The sequence below is a fragment of the Artemia franciscana genome, chromosome 6, assembly GCF_032884065.1.
Source record: "Artemia franciscana chromosome 6, ASM3288406v1, whole genome shotgun sequence".
Classification (NCBI taxonomy): domain Eukaryota; kingdom Metazoa; phylum Arthropoda; class Branchiopoda; order Anostraca; family Artemiidae; genus Artemia; species Artemia franciscana.
In genome coordinates, this window is record NC_088868.1 from 179,269 (window position 1) to 201,067 (window position 21,799).

Consider the following 21,799-nt stretch of genomic DNA (forward strand, 5'->3'; position numbering starts at 1 on the left):
ACCCAAAACGCCTGATACTACTCTCTTATATGAAGCCATAAACAAATTATCGCCAGAAATTCTTGACATTACTTGTAATTCTATCGAAATTGTAATGTAATTCTTACGTAATTCTACCAAAATTCTACCGTAATTCCACCCAAAACCCCTGATGCTACTCTCTTATATGAAGCCAAAAACAAATTATCGCCATAAATTCTTGACATTACTTGTAATTCTATCAAAATTCTACCTTAATTCTAACGCAATTCTACCAAAGTTCGACCGTAATTATCCTGTAATTCTATCCAAAGCCGCTGAAAGTACACTATTATATGAAGACATAAACAAATTGTTGCTAGAAATTATTGACATTACTCGTAATTCCACCGTAGTTCTAGCCAATGCCCCTTTTATTAGACTATTTTATGAAGACATAAACAAATTATCACCAGAGATTATTATTTGGAGGTATTGGTACTCGTCCGAAGTCTGCACTCTTGGCGCATGCAGAGCTGACTTCACGTGCCTCTGGATATCCGACTAGCCACCGAAGAGCTAAATACACCTAGGGAAAGTTGAGTTAGCAGCCCTCCTCCTGAAATTCATTGCTACGAATGGAAGGGGAAATACAGCCTCGGATGCCCCACCTACTTTCACAAATGGACCCAGGCCTGCCCAAGGACGTACACCTTTGAACATTGCTGACCAAGGTGGCATTAATGTTGCCACCTGGAATGTTCTGACACTGAACCAGTGTGGTGCTAAGCTTCTTTTAGCAAAAGAACTAAAAAGATATAAAGTGACGATCGCAGGAATAACAGAAAGGCACCTTACGGCAAGAGGTGAAGAAGATATTGGAGAAGGAGGGACGCTGCTTTGGTCTGGCGGAGCCCAAAGAAGAGTGGGAGTTCGCCCTGTTCTCAACAGCTTCGCCCAGAAAGCCCTACTGCCATTCACACCTCATCACGTCTACTGAGAGCGAGAATTGACGGTAAGGACGGGAAGATAGCTGTTCCTATCTGCTATGCACCGACAAACGAGGCCGAAGACGATGATAAGGACCGCTTCTATGCGTTGCTGTCCTCCGAGCTCTCCTCCGTGCACCACACGACTACCTCATAGTCCTAGGAGACTTTAACGCCTGTGTTACTAACAGCTCTGGCCTGTATGATGTGGCTGTTGGACCTGTGACGGTTGACGCTCTGAATGGTAATGGTGAGAGGCTGCTAAATCGCTGCATCAACCACGCTCTATCAGTCACAGATATTTTATTCATGAGAAGAGACATTGCGATGTACACATGGTACTGCAATGATGGCAAGACAAAAAAGATGCTTGACTACCTCATTGTACGACGATGCTGGCTTTCGTCTGTCCAGATCTACCGCTTATACAGAGGTGCTGAGCTCAACAATACCAACCATGGTCTTGTTTCTGCAAGAATCAAACTCCGGCTGAGGGCCAACAAGAGTAAATCTTCTTCTTCCAGGAAGATAGACACCTATCGACGGAAGCAAGATTCTTTGGTTTGTGAGCGGTATATGGTTGAGGTCTCTAACCGCTTTGAGGCCCTTCAGCAGTGCTCAGAAAGCGATTCAGCGTGGAACACTTTCAAGGTTGATGTTCTCACTACAGCTACAGAAGTTGTGGGCTTGAAGTGGCGAATAAAGAAAGAGTGGATTGGCAACAAGACGTTCGAAGTGATCGAGCAGAGACGGCGAGAAAGACTACGAGGAGATATGACTCTACAGACAGCTCAACAAACAAAGTAACTCTATGCTTCACAAGGACAAGAAAGACTTCATTGAAGGCAAAGACACTGAGCTCGAGCAAACTGCCCGTAAGAAAGACATAGGTGCAACATTCAAGATCTTGCGTTAGCTGACTGGCAAACACACCATGGTGTCCGCAAGCCTGAAAGCAGCGAATGGAGAAACCATACACGATCAGTCCCAGTGTCTTGGTCTATGGAAGAAACACTTCGACATAATGCTCAACTGAGGTCCACCCAATTGCATTGACCTAGGGCTTGTTGCTGCTGCTGCAAAAACTACAGCTGCCCCCGACGGTGACGAATCTTATCCTGAGGAGTTCAGATCCGCCGTAAAGAAACTTAAGAACAATAAAGAAGCCAGCACTTGTGGCATCGTTTCTGAGCCACTCACAACAGGTGGCCCTGCAATGATACTCTGGCTGCAGATGGTGTTCATCATAATCTGGCACACTGAAGTTATACCATCAGACTGGAAGAAAGGAATCCGCGTGCCGCTGTTTAAGCGTAAGAGCAGGAAGACGGACTGCAGCAACTACCGCGGTATCACCCTACTGTCTGTTCCTGGAAAGCTGTTTGCGATGCTACTACTGAAACGTGCAACAAGTTTCTCACATGCTATGTGCCGCCCCTAGCAAGCCTGATTCATGCCAGGAAGATTGACAACTGAGCAGATTCACACGGTTAGACAGATCTTTGAGAAGACAGTGGAATTCAACAAAAAAACCTTCACAGCTTTCATTGACTTTCGTTCTGCCTTTGACATTGTTGACAGGCCGTCCCTTTGGCTAACCCTGAAAGCTGCAGTCCTACCCACAAAGTTAGTCAGCCTATTCAAAAAACTTTACAACAATACAGAAAGTGCCGTCCTGGTTAACGGGAAGCTTTCTTCTTCCTTCCCCATGCAAAAGGGAGTACGGCAAGGATGTGCTGCTGCACCTGAGCTGTGTAACTACGTCATCGACCACATCCTGAATGAGACGCACTACTCCCACCCTTTCGGCATCAGTTTTGCCGGGAGGACTCTCTCCGATGTTGCCTTCGCAGACGATGTAGCTGTCTTTAGTGACAATCTCGACCAACTTAAGTCTGCGTTCGAGATGCTCTCCTCCACAGCCTCCAGAGTTGGCTGCAAATCAACTGGAAGAAAACAAGATCATTCCTATTGAAAAGACTGCATCAGCACCAATCTCAACAGTTTAGATTAACAGCCAAGCTGTCACAGCCAAGTGATGTAGTGAGGCAGTTCACATATCTCAGATCAATTATATCCTCAAGTGGCACACTTGACACCGTGCCAAGGCAAGCTCTGTGCTCGGACGACTCCTGAGAGCAGTCTTCCACAAACCGCAAATTAGCCACTATACCAAAGACCGAATGGACAAAGCCACAGTCTCAAGCATCATGCTGTACTCATCTGAGACATGGCCAATCGCCCAGACAGAGCTAAGAAGGGTCGATGCTATTCAGGCTAGACACGCACGTCCAGTCGAAGGCTTCAAATGGTATGACAAAATCCGCAATACTGAGATCCTGAAGACCTTCAAGCTGGTGAACCTCTCTACCCAAGTAGAAGCCGCTCTCTAAGGTGGTATGGCCACCTACTCCGTCTCCCGCCAGGTACTCCCGCAAGGATCATCTCGGACTTCAATCCCTAGAAAAATGGCCGGAAACGCCCTCAAGGAAGGCCACGCACTAGATGGGCTGATGCAATAAGCCAACGCCTGCTCAATCGCAACATCAACCCAAATGAGGCCCAATCCTTAGCCCTGGACAGGGCTACTTGGAGAAGACTGACGGCATTGTCAACCCGTTCCCTCTACGCTGATAACCCTGCTGAGCAAGAGCGTTAAGTCAAGTAAAGTCCAGATTACTGACACTACTCGTAATTCTATCAAAAGGCAGTGTTCAAATGCAAATCACTGATGCTGCTCACTCATTGGCTCCCTAGAAAAACGGGAAGAGTAACTGAAACTGTTTGTAATTTTAAAATACAATGTGCAATATCATTTTGTTTTGTTTCGATTAATATGTCAATAAATTGACTAAATGCCTTGGGACCGCGAAACATAAGTTTCAGACTATAGTCAAAAGCTGGAGATTCATTTTTCATTATACCATCAATTATTCTCTGAGTGAAGATTCTCTTCTGCACTAACAATCTTTGAAAATCATCATTTAAAATGAACCATTTTTCCAAAGTGACAAGATTTCCTATAATTTTCTGTCTCTCCACTTTTTTTTATCTTGACATTTTTAATCTTGACACTCTCACTGGTGATTACGGACTAGCTAACGAAGCAATTTGAGAATCAAATAGCTAGACTGATAATATTTCCCCTCTATCAACCATCAGGTATACTATGCCGTTACATAACAAAAAAATACACTATAGTCAAACAGTTCGTGGTAATGAACTGTAGTAAGGAGCGACCCGGCTCAATAGTAACCAAAAATTAAAAAACTGAATTTTGATACCAATAGCTACATCAAAAGAATTGCATTTTAATGCTAATTTTAAATATATAGGTTCCATCAAGTTTAGTCTTACCCATCAAAAGTTACGAGCCTGAAAAAAATTTGCCTTATCTTAGAAAATTGGGGAAAACACCCCCTAAAGGTCATAGAATCTTAACGTTAACCACACCTTCAGATTCAGCCTATCAAAGAACCCTACTGTAGAAGTTTCAAGCTCCTGTCTACAAAAATGTAAAATTTTTGTATTTTTTGCTAGAAGACAGATCACGGATGCGTGTATATTTTTTTTCCCCAGGAGTGATCGTATCGACCCATTGGTCCTAGAATTTCATGGTAGGGCTCATTCTAGCGGAAATTAAAAGTTCTAGTTCCCTTTTCAAATGATTAAAAAAGTTGGAGGGAACCTAGGCCCCCTCCCACACTCATTTTTCCCCAAAGTCACTGGATCCAAATTCTGAGATTTTATTCAGCATATTCAAAAAACTTAATAAGTATGTCTTTGCGGACGACTTACTCCCCAACAGTTCCCATGGGAGGGGCTGCAAATTACAAACTATGTTGAAGTATGTTGAAAAGGGCTGGTATATCGTGAAAGATATATCTCTTTATAAATAATTTCGTGAAGATTCATATATAAGTGCGTTTTTCCCTTTTTAATTTATTTTGTTTTTCTTATTGGTTTTGTTATTTTTATGTTCTGTTTTTTTCTCTTTTGTTTGTTCTTTTCCTATGGCCCGATGACTTTTTTTAAGAAATATATGCATACATACATAATTCCACCAGCCAACAGAAACAAACTTCATCATCAACCTTTAAACATCAACAATTTTACGAGCCCAAAACTTCACCAAACGTACCTAGCAGTGATCCCCTCCTCTCCTACATTTATCGATGTGAGCTCCTTCAGGTAATGTGTCAGCTCGCGACCTCGGAAAGGAATCCACAAGACCTACTTTGAATCTAGGTCTAATGCTACAATATATCTTTAAACTAATAAGTTAGATAAGGGAAACAGACATTTAAAAAAGGAAGAATAGGGCATGAGTGCCTATAGTATCTAAATAGCCATCCATATGCCTTGTCCTCAAATTGGAAGTGTGAAGGATAAACTGCAACCCTAATAAACTATTTAAAGTCCAGAGTGCTGTTTTCTTCTATGCACTAGTTCCACAAATGACAGAAATTTATGCTCCTTAATTAATCGTCACTTCTATTATAATTTAGCCAAAACCTTATCTTGATCAATCAATCAATCAATCAATCAATTTATTAATACAAAAGAAAACTATTACAAAAGTAAATCAATTAATAGGCACAAGAAGCTATGCTTGTAATGGGCCACAGAGAACAAAAAAAAACATTTATAAAATATATACAAAAAAAAAAAAAAAAAAAAAAAACACTGGAACAAGACAAGATTTTAAAAGAAGAGAAGTGACATACAAATAGGGATAGAATTAAAAGAGAGACAAAAATTATTTAACTGGAAAGAACCGACGAAATAATGCCTTGCAGAAAGAAAAAGTCCTAAAGGGCAGTATAAATTATGCACAAGGAAACTTTAAAAGCTTGATAAAATAAACTCTCAAAACAACATTGGCTTACAAACATATACGGATCAAACTATGTCTTTCCCTCAATACAAATATGTACACCCTCCTCCAATTTGGAAGAACCAGTCCCTCCATTTCCCCAAAAACTAGGGGGCAAGGAGGGCAAAAACTTTCGAACCTTAACGCAGGTCATTTCATTTAGTCTTAAAAGGGGATTTTACACCGCGAAGCAATGACAAATTCCAATTTATCAATGCGAGCTATGAAATAAACTGGAAAAAAATTGAAATTAAAATTTTTAAATTTAACTTTTTATTTTTCAATAAAAGAGAGTTTGAAGCAGTGCAAATATTTTTTCTGCTTGAAGAAATGTTATAAAAATATGTTTTCTGTCAGGAAGCAAAAGATATTGCAAAAGATATTTTGCTAAGAATGCATTATATTTCTGTCTCAATAACGCCATTCCTTTTTAATACAGAACAAAATAAAGACACAAAATATCAAAATCACCGACTATTTCACCTCAGTAAGACAGTAAAACCAATCATAGATAAAATATCAATCACTTTTGCAGGAAATCACCAAAGAAAAAGATGAAAATTACCAGATTTAAGAAAAATACCAATTTTTTGTGAAAAATGACCAACTTTGTGTTCAACTCCGTGAATCAAGCACCTAGTGGGTGTACGTCCCGTCTAGCACCAACCCAATGTTAGGCTTCATGCATATATCGGAAACTTATTTCCGATCAGTTTGAAACTTAATTTGCAAATACCATGGAAGCACATAAAGGACTTCCGACATCGTTACCACGGAGTGTTTGAAAAAAATGGACTTGCACTTTTAGGATCAGTTTGTTCCTATATGAGGCTTCCGTTCCGTTTCAATGACGCGCTCAATTGATTCGGTGTTTGTAAAAGGCTGAGCCGCTCAAAAATTTCCAACCTGATAAAATACGTGATTAAAGTGGGCTTCAAATTAAAATTATTTACATTAAATCAAGAAGGAAATATATTCTTGCTTATTAGACTTTAAGAAGGACCGATTTTTGTATAGATATCTTTTCATGAAGGGGGCCACTCCCTTCATAATCGTAATAATTTCTCTTCGTTTTAAGTATTAATGTTGCTCCTTACTTTCAGGTGAAAAATCTTGTTTCTTCTATTTAATTTCTGATCGTTTTTTAAATAATGCTGGAAAATCTGGCCCCATCTCCAAGGAGAAACCCCACCCCCTTGGGAATATCCTCTAGAAAATTCGATTTCGGTGAAAATTTACCCCGGACAATTACGCTTAACAACTCTGCGCATAAAATTGAGACGGAAAAGAAAAAGCAATACATATAAAAAGAATTTGTATAAGAATTTTGGCAAATTCCCTCGGTGTATAATTTCCGAGGAGAAGTTAACTCTCTGGAAACTTCCCTCCCCACGGAAAATTCCCCCGTGGAAAAACACGGAGTAGAAAATTTGTCCCCCCCCCCAGAAAACGTATGCATGCATATCAATAGCAAACACTAAACGTAAACAATGGAAAAATCTTATAACTTAAGAACCTTTCCCCTGGGGCTTGGGGTGGGGTGTCATGTTATATCCAAAGGCATAAGTATTTGGCTTTTCAACTATGATGAAAAATATAGCTATCTAAAAAGTGTGATCGGAATATTTGGAGAAAAAAGAGGTGGGGGAGGGGGCCTAGTTACCCTTCAATTTCTTGTCCCTTAAAGACGGCACTAGAACGTTTAATTTCCGTTCGAATAAGCTCTCTCCCAATATTCTGGGACCACTGGGTCGATGCGACCACCCCTGGGGATAAAAAACAAACAAATAAACACGCATCCGTGAGCTTTCTTCTGGGAAAAAATACTAAATTCAAAATTTTGGCAGATAGGAGCTAGAAACCTATACAGTTGTTTTTAAAATAAGGCAAATTTCTCAGTCTCGTAACTTATGATGGGCAAGACTAAAGTTAATGAAATTCATATATTTAAAATCAGCATTAAAAGCCGATTTTTTTTATATATATTGGTATCAAAATTCCATTTTTTAGATTTTCTGTTGCTATTGAGCTAGGTGACGAACTGTAAGTAAGGAGTGACCCGGCTCAATAGTAACTGAAACTCTAAAAATGAAATTTTGATACCAAGATACATCATAAAAATCAGATTTTGCTGATTTCAAATATACAAGTTTCATCAAGTTTAGTTCTACCTATTAAAAGTTAAAAGCCTGAGAAAATTACCTTATTTTCAAAAAAAGGAAACATACCCTAAAATTCATAGAATCTTAATGAAAATCACACAATCAGATTCAGCGTATCAGAGAACCCTACTGTATATGTTTCAAGCTCCTGTCTGCAAAAATGTGGAATTTTGTATTTTTACCAAAAGAAAGATCATGGATCCTGGTTTGTTTGTTTGTTTTTTTTTCCCAGGGGTGATTGTGTCGACCCAGTGGTCCTAGAATGTCGCGAGAAGTCTCATTCGAACGAAAATTAAAAGTTCTAGTGCCCTTTTTAAGTGACCGAAAAAGCTGGAGGGCTAGATACCTTCCCCTAAAGTCACCCGATCAAATTTAGAGATAGCCATTATGTTCAGCATAGTAAAAAAAACTAATAAATATGTCTTTGAGGATGAATTATTCCCCACATTCCTCGAGGGAAGGGCTTCAAGTTGGGATCTTTGGCCATTGATTAAATATACTATTGGCAATTGCGAACGAATACCACCAGATACATGTGTATATAAATCTTTAAATTAGCCAATCAGCCAACCTGCTTTATAAGCCTAGGAGCCCAGCTGGACATAATGAAACATGTTAAGAAAACAATTCTTACTCCATAATATGCGGGATAATCATACTTAACACATTTACGCTTTTTTCACTTATAGCCCTTTGTAACAGAACTTCATCTTACTTCCATTATAGAGGCAATTTTACAGACAGAAATACGGGCTTCCAATGGGCGCCTCCTTCACCAATTGAGGCTGATATTTTCATGGAAAACCTTGAAGAAAAGGCTATTTTGCAAAGTTTCTGTAAACCGGAATTTTGGGTTCGTTTTAAAGATGATATTTTTTATTTGTGGGAGCATGGTGACGAGTCTCTGGAGTCTTTCCTTCACTTGCTTAAATCCTTGGATCCAAAACTGAAATTTACTCAAGAATCACAGATAGAAAGACGTTTTCCTTTCTTAGATGTCCTGGTTCACCTAAATGATAAATGCTTCGAGTTTGGAGTCTATAGAAAACCCACACATAGTGACCGATACTTAAATTATTCCTCTGATCATTCTACTGCTGTGAAAAGAGGAGTGGTTACTTCTCTAGTTAACAGAGCATTGCAAGTTTGTTCTCCACGTTTTCTGGGTCCTTAGCTTGACCACCTTAGATATATTTTATTTGGGAATGATTATCCAATTAGTTTAGCAAATTCTGTAATTGAAATAAGCATTAAAAAATTATCAGATATTGACACAGTAAACGCAAATCAAAGGGAAAATTCAGTTTATCTTGGTGTCCCGTACGTTAAACAGGTTTCAGACCCCATTTCCAAAAATCTAAGGAAAAATAATGTTTACACTTACTATAGACCCAGAAAAACTATCAGTTCCCAACTCTACCAAGATAAAGGCGCTATCCCGATAGATGAACACTCCGGTGTCTACAGAATTCCTTGCTCATGTGGTCTTTGGTACATCGGAATAACTGATCAACGACTTACGGATAGATTAACCCAGTACTCTACCTCAATTAATAACACCCTTAAAAAGCGAAAAAAAACAGAAATTTTTAACCTTGCCCTCTTGGAACACACATTTAATAATCCGGACCATGCTATTTCATTTGACCAAGCTAACCTAATTTCGCATGACAAAGGTATTGCCCAGCACTACAAAGAAGCTGTTGAAATTTATAAATACAAACATTTAGGTCTAGCTTTGAACAGAGATTCAGATGGTTTAAGAATAAATGAGTCGTATTTCGGTTTTCTCAAAAGAGAAGCCGATACTTCAGTAATCCCTGAAATAAACCATGAATAACTTCCCCAATCACATAATCAAATACGTCATTAACTCCTTAGGTCTCAAGAAATGCGGAAAATGGTTAAAATTAGAAATCAAATGACCTAGTTCTCCAATTCATTTAATTGCTGGTTCGTTTGTTTGAGTGAATGAAATTTTTCTTTTATTTCTCAGTTGTTTGTTAGTATCCACCGATTGCAGTTCATATTTGTTCGGACTTTGTGCCAATCTTGGATATTGGCGAATAACTCATTTTATTGTTGTCAGGTATTTGATTTTAATTCTTATAACTTTTGGTCTTTTATTGAATTTTATTTATCTTTAATTTTTTGGCGTTTTTTCATTTGTTTTTAGTTGGTTTTGCTGTACTTTCCGCGTTTGTTTTTTTATTTTTCCTTTTTCCTTGATTATATCGTTTTAACGAAGAGAGGCGGTTGTTCTCTCAAAATATTCCCTTTCTGTGTTTTCATCTGTATTTTCGTTTGGCCTTTAAAAACCCCATTGTTGATCGTTTTCTTTCTTTATGTTATGGCTGGCCAATGTGGTTTAAGAAATTATCTATATATATATATATATATATATATATATATATATATATATATATATATATATATATATATATATATATATATATATATATATATATATATATATATATATATATATATATATATATATATATAATGGTTTATTCAGTGCCAAGAATTTAAAGCACACCTGTCTCAGGAACCTTCACAACATCACTCATTCAGATACGAAGATCGGGCGTGCAGCGAAAATCGGGCGTTTGGCGCTAGATGCCTCCAAGAAACTGCACCCTATTTTTATCAAGCCAGAGAAGCAATAGCTAAATTGAAGCCTATTCGAAGGTAGGCTAATTAGGTTTTAGTATACTAATTGTGATAAAGTGAGAAGCCCCTGATTGAAGGCATGCGGGCGGGCTCATGGTCTACCAATTTATCATCAGAATCTAGCTTGCAGGTTTCCAGCCTTCCCTCAGGTGTTTTCAGTTACCTGCTGCCAGTTTTGGGTTGAAGTTAGTGAATAAGCTCTGCAGAATTTGTTGAATTTTGGTAAAATTTGAAATGGTTTTATTGAAGGTTAAATATTTTAATTTGTGAAACCATAATTATAAAATGGATTCACGAAGGAAGTTTTCAAGTGTATCTAAGGAGAAGGGATGTACCCCGATTTGCCGATGCCGAGTTTTATATTTGGGCTCAGCTGTACCTCATATGACTAAAGATGGATTGCAAGGGATACAGGAACCACTTCGAGAGTTGTACCCCGAAAAAGGAGCCGTGGGAGCTAAAGGGATTGACTCATGGCTAAGCGTGTGGAGCAACGGATTACTCCTTGAAAATGTTGATGAGAATCATAAACGAGTTACAAGGTTCTTTCCTATTGAGACTTTACACTATTGTGCAGCTGTTAGATATGTGAGAGTGACTAGTGGAACTGGTGGTCCAGATGAAATGGACGGGGAGAAGGAGGCTAGGTTCTTGCCTTTAGATTCTCCCTTTGCTCGAATGCCGAATGCCGCCCATCCCCCCTTGTTTGCTGCTATACTGAGAAGAACAACGGGAATAAAAGTATTGGAGTGTCACGCATTTATTTGCAAAAGGGAAGCAGCTGCCAACGCTCTAGTCAGGTGAGGCGCAACATAGGCCTTGTGAATATTAGTCTATATTATTGGGTAGAGTAGAGTATGATCTCGAGAATGTACACAAGAAAAAAAAATTGTGGAAACTTTCAGGGATGAATCTACAGACTAAAGTATGTCCCGGGAAGGTATTTTGAAGCAACTACCTCCACTCCTTCTCCCTCTAGTGGGACCCTGACCTTTGATGACCTTTAAAAATATGTGTGTTATAAAAGTGAACCCTTGGAAAATAGATCTTCTGCTTAATTGAAGTACAACAAAATTGTTTTCAGCTTCATATCTTTGCTCAATTCCATTTTAGGCCTATAAGGTTTTAAAGATATGCAAATACATTTCCTAAATTTCGAAAAAAAAAACATTGATTTGGCTCAAAATTCTACTCAAATAACAGAAATTGCATTTCCAGAACTAAAGGCAGAGAAAAAGCAACTAGTAACTGAACTTCGAGGTAAAATGTTGTTTTGTCAAAATTTCAATAGGTATAGACCTGTCATGTAGGCAAATTTCAGGGCCCTTTAGAGGGAGAAGGAGTGGAGGTCGGTACTTCCCGGGACATGCTTTAGCCTGTAGACCCATCCCTGAAAGTTTCATTTTCCTAACCTAAACCCTTTCCGAGATAGCAAAAAATCAATTAACTAGAATTTTACCTAATTGTGGATAAGGCATAAGCTTAGGCTATCCAAATCTGTTTATATCCAGTTTTGTTACGTTTTTACGAGTCAGACAAACATTTCGGGAGGGGGGGGGTTCACCATATCAATTGATGCTTGCTTGTCTAAGACAACTGGCAATTCAGGCTGTGGAGGTGGCCAGTGGGTTAATTTTGCTCATAGGACAGAAATCAAATATAAAAAAAGAATAAGGGTAAAAGACCAGTTTTCTTAGGCATTCCACAAAAATAGAGATGGGTTTCTGGACCGCCCCTATTTTACTACAGAATGCTGCAATGTTAGGGTCGTAGCAAGAGCCCCACCTTTTTGGTAAAATTTTCACCAATAATTCGTCAGCATGAATTAAAAACGAGGTCAAGTCACAATGACCAGCATTTGATCACAACGAGTCACAACAGTTCTCACAATCATTTAGGGTTTCCTGCCAGTTTTCCAAACCAAAAACAAAGTTTTTTCAGTGTAGTAGCTTAGGTTCGTTTTCAATCCAAAAAAAAAAAAAAAAAAATCAATCAGCCAAAACTAGAAAACAAGTAAGTTTGAAGAATATGTCAATTTTTACAATATTTTGAACGACAAATGCAATGGTAGTTTTATTTCTTATCCATTTCATCATTTAATTCTTTTATGAATCTCCGAAGGGGGGAGGTGCAAGCGATCAGTCTGTCCCATTTAACTAGGTTTCATTCTCTCCTGTCACATATACAGGGTACCTCGTGGCCTGGTCTTCAGTTTCTTAAGATTTTCCATATGTCCATTTAGTTGCTAAATATCAAACCTCGGTTTTATTTATTTGATGAGCTTCCCCGTCCTCCCTCCAAAAAAATTCGGTACAAGCTTTGTTTTTTCCTCTTTAAGTTTGTTGCTTACGCTAGACACCAGACAGCATAGTTTCAGAAAAACACTTAATAAAAATCCGTTAACACCATTAACCAGAAAACTCCCTAATTACGGCAAGGTTATTAGGTTACTAAGGCAAGGCTATTTATCAATTGCCTCACTTATGGTGATAAAGGCGACGTATTTTTCAGTCTAACCTTGTGCAGAACGCTTGCTATATTAACTAGTGTAACCAGGTACCTAGTATAGAGTTGCACAGTATTAGAAGCAAAAATGCGCCGAGTGCGCCGTTTCTTAAGCAAAATGTGCAAAAAGTGGAATTTTCAAACAGAACTAAAAAGTACTGAAATTGGAAAACTCAATGCGGAACAATTTCAAAAGCACCCAAATTATTCAAACATACCCATTCTGAGATCACTAACATTAGTAAGTAATGCTTCCCCTCTTATTAGCAGAATCCAATTCAGTTTTAAGTCCTGAACTATTATTTACTTTTTGTTTAAATAGTGTACTGTAATAAATTTATAAATTAATAGGCCCGTGTCTTGGCTAATCTATCTGCTAAAACCTTAGATGAATAGATAGAAAACGATAATTTGAAAGAGATTACTCTTACTCTTGATAACTATTTACATTTTTACTTAATGAACGAACGTTTTGTTATCTGCTCTTTTCCCAGTGGCATTGGTTTATCAAAAAAGACATTGTAAGTAACCTTTTATTTGTCCAAATTTTAAAGCTTCGAATTAAAAAAAAGACTTTTAATTTGATATTTACAATCAGTTTTTTTTTACATCAATGTATGTGAAATATTTCAGAAAATACAAAAAAAGCAATTTACTGATAATTTTTGAAATGCTGAACTGATTGAAGATGGACATCAGGCTTGCCAACTTGCAAAGTTTTTGTGTGCAATACACTCTTTTTTTCATTGCACCCTTTTACTCCACGGACCGAATTGGCACTCTGCCAATTATTTGCTCTTTGTACTCCTTTACGAAATAATGGCCCAAGCAGCCGGTATGATCTCTGTTATCTCTATTTGTGCCGTCCCAAAATCGTCTTTTTAGTATTTCCAACCATTTTTGAAGAAGTAGATCAAAGTATAAATAACAAATGAAAATATGGTAACTAAAAAACAAATTCTGTAGTAGGAAGTCGAAAACTGTTTGGTGCAACCATTCTTCTTAAAAATGGAAAATTGAATAGAACAACAACCAAAATAAACCTTTTGAAAGTCTACTCTCAAACTGCTACAATTGTGCAAAGGCTTTAGGCCTATGCACCATTTTAAAACCATTTTTTTGAAATATGTCATTTAAAAAAAATAAAATTCTTATCTTACCAGCCAGCAAAGAATCAAGAGAATATGATTGTCTGGGCTTCTGGTACATAAAATATTGGATCCATTGACTTCTTGCATATTGCAGGCTTTTGAATGAGATTAATCGATGGAAATTGGTCACATTTTATATTGATTTTAACGCTATATTGAACGCAAGAATGGCTTTCCTACTACTTAACCAGAGGAATTTATTCCCTGATGTTTTTAGTGCAGAAAATAATGCTTTTTTATATAGGAAGATAGCGTAAAGAAATGTGTTATTATTTTAACTTGCCTGTTGTTTAGACTTGCATACTGTCCATTGTGTGTCAGTTGTAACCTTTATTGTTCTATATGGGGTATGAAACTTGTTCGATTCTGGAAATTATTATTTAAAAACTATGTTAACAAGAAATTAAGATATTGCATTCCTTACATATTCTGTAACTCATTTGATTGTTAGCTTTAACTATTAATTTATCTATGTGAGGTAGAATGTAATTTTGTGTGCTGTTTTGAAGATTGGTTAATCCGTTTAGTTTCTGCCTCCTTAAAAACCTCACTGCTGATAGTTATAAACAGTCATGTATTGAGTGTGGGAGCATGGTCCATTAATGCTCGCCATTCTTCTTTTAAATCACAAGATTTTTGTGGTTTTTCCTATGTTTGCTTTGTGTCTGCGTTCTTTTTTTTAATTTGTGCTCTATTTGAAATTATGGACCGCTCCAGAGTCGATTTCTGTGTACGTTCCTTATTACAAGGTTGAACCTCTTTTTGTAAATCCTCATATTTGCACATATGTGAAGTTGCAGTATCTGACAAAATCTGGTTTATGTATCTGTATTCGGAGATAACTACGTTATTGGTATATTTTAATTAATTATTTAATATATGGAATTGGTATTTTGGTTAGGTTAGGTATTTAGTATAATGCGTCCTGTGCGGCCTACTTTCAGCAATTTTCTGCCGTAGTTCCTATAATTTTGTTAATAAAGTAATTGTATTTTCATCATATTTTGGTATATTTTATTAGGATTAAACCTACTTCACTTCTTGGGTGTATTCCGTATAATTAAACAAGTACCTTCGTTTGACTTGGAAAAATCTGCTCCAACTTTGCCCCCCCCCCAGGATTTTGACGAAACTATGGTACTGCTGCTTTGTTTCTTTTTCATAGGTCTTTTGCTATTATTTCATTCTTTTGAAGTACGGACAGTCAAGGAAATAGTTTGTTATGTTATCTCAAGATTGTGAATGAGCTTAAAACAAAAAATGTGTCCTCCAATAAACTGTGATAAACAACTAGCATTGTTTTCCAGTAGAAGTCCTATAATAAGAACCAAAAACATTCTAAAATTTACACCAGCCTTGACATAATTTTCTAATCTACACAGGGTACAACCTGATAGGGTTGTACCCTATAGGGTATTGTACCCTGTAGGGTACTATGTAAGCCTATACCCTATAGGGTATAGGCTTACATAGGGTACAACCGTGATAAAATAGGCTACATTGAGAACGGACAGGTTTGTCTCATTTGAAATCGCCGAGGTATTCGATGAATATTACATGTATCAAACAGGCACACGCATATTTCTGTCTTTGGGCCCTACACACTTCTTCCTGCTGTCTCAATTTTTTTTTATGATTTCAACCACGATTCCTTGTATGGTTCACATAATTCATCTGTTTCTTTTGTGATTTTAAATAAAAACTTGCATTTCCAGTTGAAAGCAAAGAGCAACATTAAAACTCATAAAGAACCGAAATTATTCCCTATATGAAGGGGTCTGCTCCCTACACTACCCCCATCATGCTAAAGCTTTATGGTGCTTAACTGAAAACATTAATTAGGTTAACAATTGTAATTAGTTGTTAATTATAAGGGTTTATTAATCAATTGCCTTTAAAACATCTGAACTGAAAATTTATAGTTTAAAGTAAGTATGCAATAAGCTGTTTCATTCTTTGGGAACTTTGCATACTACTGTTTATCCTATTCCAATTGCCCAAACACTTGGCAATTGGACACTGGGTAAGTAATCTTTTTTTTTTCAAGTGCCCAAAGACTTCCATTGCGAAAATTAGAACGAGTCAAAAACAAAATTGAAGAACTTAGAAATATGCAGTTAAAAGATAAGTGACTGCGAGATTCATAACGACTCAAAAACGAAAGTGAAGAACAAAACAAATTTGCGGTTACAATACATACAACAATGAGGATCAGAACGAATCAAAAGGAAAATTAAGAACAGAGAAATGTGTGGTTAGAAGATATACGACCGTGAGAACAAAGAAATATGCAGCTAGAAGATAATCAGCAGCGAGAATTACAAGCAACAGCATGAATCAGAACTTGTCAAAGATGAAAGTTAAGAACAAAGAATTGTAGGTTTAGGAGACAAGCTAAAGCAAGTATCAAGAGTGTCAAAAATAACAATGTACAACAAAGAACTGTACTTTTAAAGAACAGCGAAAATAAGAATGAGTCAAAAATGAAACCGCAAAAGGAAAAAAAGGTACTTGTGTACATAATGGTACACACTCGAGGACAAACCAGTTTTATGTGTCTGCATGAAGAAACAATTAGCTTGAGATGAGAACAAGTGACAGGCGACAGAATACATTAGGCTTGTATAATTGGGGCTATAAATTTGCACATTAGGGGGGTCGGGGTAAAGTATTTCCACAGCGTAAAGTTAGAAAACAATTCTTACTTCATAATATACAGGATAATTGTAGCTAACACATTTTGCATGCAGATCCGCTATACTTTCCCCTTCCCTAATTTGCAAATATATAGCCCAAATTTGTATCTAAAGTATTATATTTTCATCACATTTTGGTATGTTTCATTAGGATTGACCTAACTTCACTTCTCGACTGTGTACCATTATATACACAAGTGCCGAAAAAAATATTATGTTAGAAGAACATCACAATCTTCAATGACAACAGATTGTGGCCTGCGGAAGCCTGCAAAGATGCTGTAGACGCAATAAACACATCCATTGAGGCTCTATACACAGGTTCGTCCTAGAATCTAAAAAAAAAGAGGACATGAGATGCACCTAACAACCCAGTAGCCTTAAAATAAAAAGTTCCGATATTACTTTAATCCTTCAGATAAAATAAAATTAAGCAGCATTCACCTGATACAAGTGCAATCTACGTAAGTATACGTTTCCCAGACAATTCCATTTTGGTTTCCCAAATTTCCCGCTAGTTGAACTTGGCCTGGAGTCAGGTACGGAGTATAGTTCACTTGAACTAAAAAAAAGAAGAAATCTTAGATTTGAAATATTGTAATTTGACATTTGATGCTCTATTTCAAAATTTTGACGTTTTACAAAGTTAGTAACCTATTTCATTTCAATCCCAGTGTCATCCTGGTTTTGAACGTCTATATTACTTTTCGCCAAACAATGATGCCGTAGACTACGCAAGTGTTATTTACAAGTCATTGAGGACCCTTAAACTCTGTATGTATTCACTTGGGAGTCCTCCATTATTCCAAAGGAAATATAGCCAACAAAAATGATTTACTTGGGGCTGCTGCCTGCTTGGTCGAATTGCATTCCTGCATCAACAATTTCCAAATGAATTTGCTTGGCCTGTTATAGGACATCATTTGCTCTCGAAAGGGTTCCTCAAACAAATACAAAACAGGAACTTATGTTTTGCTTTAGCTTCATTCAATGTAAGCGATGATCGAACCAAAAATAGTCGGCATGTTTTCAGCTTCAAAATAGATGAATAGATTCGTCACAAAATTAATTTAGCGGCACTCCCAACACACACCCTTGAAGGTGATTTTGAACCGTATTCATATGGCCAAATGTAGTTTTTAGACCCCAATGGAGGTGTTAAAGAACTCCTTTCACATCGTTTAAACTATTAGATCAGTCAGATCTCTTAGTAACCCCAGATTGAAGTCAAAGTCTAGTTAATACATATGTATGTTTATTTGTACGAGGGATTTGAGTTTTGACTAAAATTTTAATATACAGAGGGGGCCCCGCAAAAAATTCCAATTGGATGCTGCTTTTAGTCGATCCGGCCCTGTCTGAGAATGACTTAACCCCGCAGCTATGAACTTTGCCCATTGTTTACATAGAGTAGCCTATTGGTTATTGGGAAATATACAGACGTTTTCAGGGGAATTTTTTCTGGTGTTGGGGGGGGGGGCGGAGGTTCAGGGGGGGTTACGTGGGAGGATCTTTCCATGGAGGAATTTTTCATCGGAGAAGGAAATTCTCCATGGAGGGGGTGCCGGATTTCCCAGTATTCTTAAAAAACGATCGGAAATCAAATAAAAAAACTAGTTTTTTATCTGAAATTACGCCAATACCTCGCGCTTCACGCTTTAGGTTTTTTAGTACTTTCAAAGAACTATTCTAATTAAACGGGCTTCGTGATTCAGGAGTCATTCTTAAAGAATTGAAACAAAATTCCAAGTTCAGAGTTAAGAGCGAGGTATTGAAAAGGGGGCCATTAAGCCTCTTTATTCATGATGATCCTGTATTGGATATTCAAACATAGATTTCACTTGTTGTAAAAGAAAGAAATTGCGGTTCAACCCGCTTATGGAGCACAAAGTGTTATGAACACAATGACACAATATGGTTAAGACTTAAGTTGAGGTTTTCCACCTGATTACCTAAACCCATATCGCAAAACCTAATACCAGCTATTGCTCGTCTAAATTGTACCGTTTCAAACGCACTGCAAATACCTATTGAGTATTTACTCTACTTTGGTCGTCAGTATAAGAACTGAGTACCAGGGGAACGAACTTCGATCGGCAAAATGAATTATTAGACATAAAAATAGTGTCTGGCGACATTAAAACTTAAAATGAACAGTAAATATTCCGTATATGAAAGGGCCTGTTCCCTCCTCAACACCTCACTCTTTACCCTGAAGTTTGACTCTTTTTCACAAATCTACTTTTTGAAACAATAAAAACTTTAGCGCAAAGAGCTAGGCGATGAGGAGGGGACAGGCCTTTTCATATACGGAATAATTACTGTTCGTTCTAAATTTTAATGTCGCTCCTTACTTTAAGTTATAAAAATCTATTTAATTTCTGGTCGTTTTTAACTAATGTAGGTTCGAATTTGGCTCATCGTATATGAACAATTAAAGGAAAATTAGTATATTAATTTTGGCATATTTATTTCGTATATGAAGGGTTGCCCCCTCCTCGATACCTTGCTCTTTAGACTAAAGCTGTTAGCACTTTAGAAAGAGCTTCCTATTCTAATTAAACGGCCCCTGTGTTTCAGTAGACGCTCTTAAAAAATTGGAACAAACAGTCAAACTTTAGCATAAAGAGCAAGGTATTGAGGAGGGGGCAATCCTTCATATATCGAACAGTTTCAGTTCCTTCTTCAAATAATGCCAGTAAATCTGGCTCACCCTCCTTGAAATATACCCCCCCTCACTGAAACCTCCTCCGTAAAAATTTCATCCAATTTAAAGCACACAACCCCACCCCGTCAAAATTCTCCTTAGCATTCTTTCATTTGAATAAGACTTTAATCTCTAATCAGTTTCTCAGTCACTCCAGAAATGCTCTCTTCCGTGGAATTTTTTTCCTGGGAATCAAAACTCATGGAAAACAGCCCCTGGATAATTCCCCCAGAATATTTCCACATGAAAAATTTGGCAAAGAGAATGTAAAACCATAAAAAAATTCATATATTAATTCTTTCAAATCCCCCCATTGTAACATTTCCCCTGGAATATTCACCGCACTGAAATTTCCCTCCTCGAGGAAGATTCTCTCTATTGAAATACACCCCAAGCACAATCCCCCCTCTAAAAAAAATGTCTGTATGCTTCTGATTAACAAATACTGTACGCAAACAATGGGCGAATTTCATAACTTACAGGCCTCTCCCCGCGGACAGAAAAAAAGACAAACAAACAAATAAACATGCACCGGTGATGTGTCTTCTGACAGAAAAAGCAAAATTCCACATTTTTGTAAAGAGCTTGGAACTTCTACAGTAGGGTTCTCTGGTATGCTGAATCTGATGGTATGATTTTCATTAAGAATCCTTTAATTTTAAGCGGTGTTTCACCTTATTTAAAAAATCAGGCAAATTTTTCAGGCTTATAACTTTCGATGGGTAACACTAAACTTGATGAATCTTTTATATTTGGAATCAGCATAATAAGATGATTCGTTTAATGTGTCTATTATTGATATTAAAATTCTGTTTTTTAGAGTTTCGATTACTAGTGAGCCGATCCTTATAGTTCGTTACTACGAACTGCTTGATAAGTGATTGTCTAACCTAAGATGGGTGCAAATGATCAAAATTTAGGAGGCAGGGTATAACAGAGGACTTTCAGGAGTCTACGATGCATATACAGACAACCGTTTATTCCCCTCCCTATACCTTGGTATCCTATACCCGTGGATTTTGCTAAAAGCAAAAGTCATTGAAAAACTAATACGGTTTCATTTTGGCTCCTCGGATGTGGTTCCCGAAAGTGACATGTTAAACAGACAATGTTTTGTGGTTCTTGATGATTCTGTCACATGTTTGGCCACAAAATATTTGAATTCGAAGTCAAGTGTCTTTTGCGTTTTTTTTGTCACTTTTTCAACGAAACGTTATTTTAATTATCACCTGAGATACAAATAATTGTAGACTGAAATGAAATGCAAGGAGTATGTTCAAACTGAGAGGTTAGTCTTGGTATAAGCTATCCTACCAAGACGAATACAAGGAATTTGTTCCGTAACCCCCTCCCCCCCAATCTCATATTTTAGGTTTTACACACCCATTGGTTTTCAATAAAAGGGAACTAATTTTATGCATTTTTTTTGCTGAGAAGGGAACGGGGAGACTTAGAAATTTGTGTTTTTTGGGGGGAGAGGAAAAAATTTCCTCTTTGATTCACTCAGAAATGCTCCCTTCCATGGAAATTTTTTTCCTGGGAATCAAAACTCATGGAAAAAAACCCCTGGACGATTCTCGCAGAATATTTCCACATGAAAAATTTGGCAAAGAGAATGTAAAACCATAAAAAAATTCATATAGTAATTCTTTCAAATACTCCCAGTGTAACATTTCCCCTGGAATATTCACCGCACTGGAATTTCCCTCCTCGAGGTAGATTCTCTGTATTGAAATACACCCCAAGCACAACCCCCCCCCCCCCTAAAAAAAGTAAATATCTGCATACTTCGGATTTACAAATAATGTACGCAAACAATGGGCAAATTTCATAACTTACAGGCCTCTCCCCGCGGACTGTAAGGGGCTATTTTAGTCAGAAATATATAATTATTTTATTTTTTTATAAAATTGTCGTCTCAAAATATTGATCAGATAATTTTTGGGGAAAATGGGAGTGTGATGGGGCCCAGTTACCCTCTAATCTTTTTGATCACTTAAAAAGGGCACTAGAACTTTTAATTTCCGTTTGAATGCACCCTCTCCTGATTTCCTAGGACCATTATTTTGATACAATTCTACC

At 37.3% G+C, this 21,799-nt stretch overlaps 2 protein-coding genes across 2 annotated transcripts in view; both read left to right on the forward strand.

The window, feature by feature from the left end:
* Positions 1-1,274: 1,274 nt before the first annotated feature.
* LOC136028452 (uncharacterized) lies at positions 1,275-1,754 on the forward strand. The gene has a single exon (XM_065706292.1). The coding sequence runs from the start codon at positions 1,275-1,277 to the stop codon at positions 1,752-1,754; it is 480 nt and encodes a 159-aa protein (XP_065562364.1).
* Positions 1,755-10,803: 9,049 nt separating this feature from the next.
* LOC136027878 (uncharacterized) overlaps positions 10,804-21,799 on the forward strand; it is a 93,056-nt gene continuing 82,060 nt past the window's right edge. Inside the window, exon 1 of the mRNA XM_065705294.1 lies at positions 10,804-11,458. Within this exon, the coding sequence (XP_065561366.1) occupies positions 10,944-11,458 (515 nt within the window). The 5' untranslated portion in view covers positions 10,804-10,943. The remainder of the gene's footprint in view (positions 11,459-21,799) is intronic.

Bases quoted from the DNA above. Each gene is read 5' to 3' on its own strand.
- LOC136028452 (XM_065706292.1), top strand. From the start codon at position 1,275: ATGTACACATGGTACTGCAATGATGGCAAGACAAAAAAGATGCTTGAC.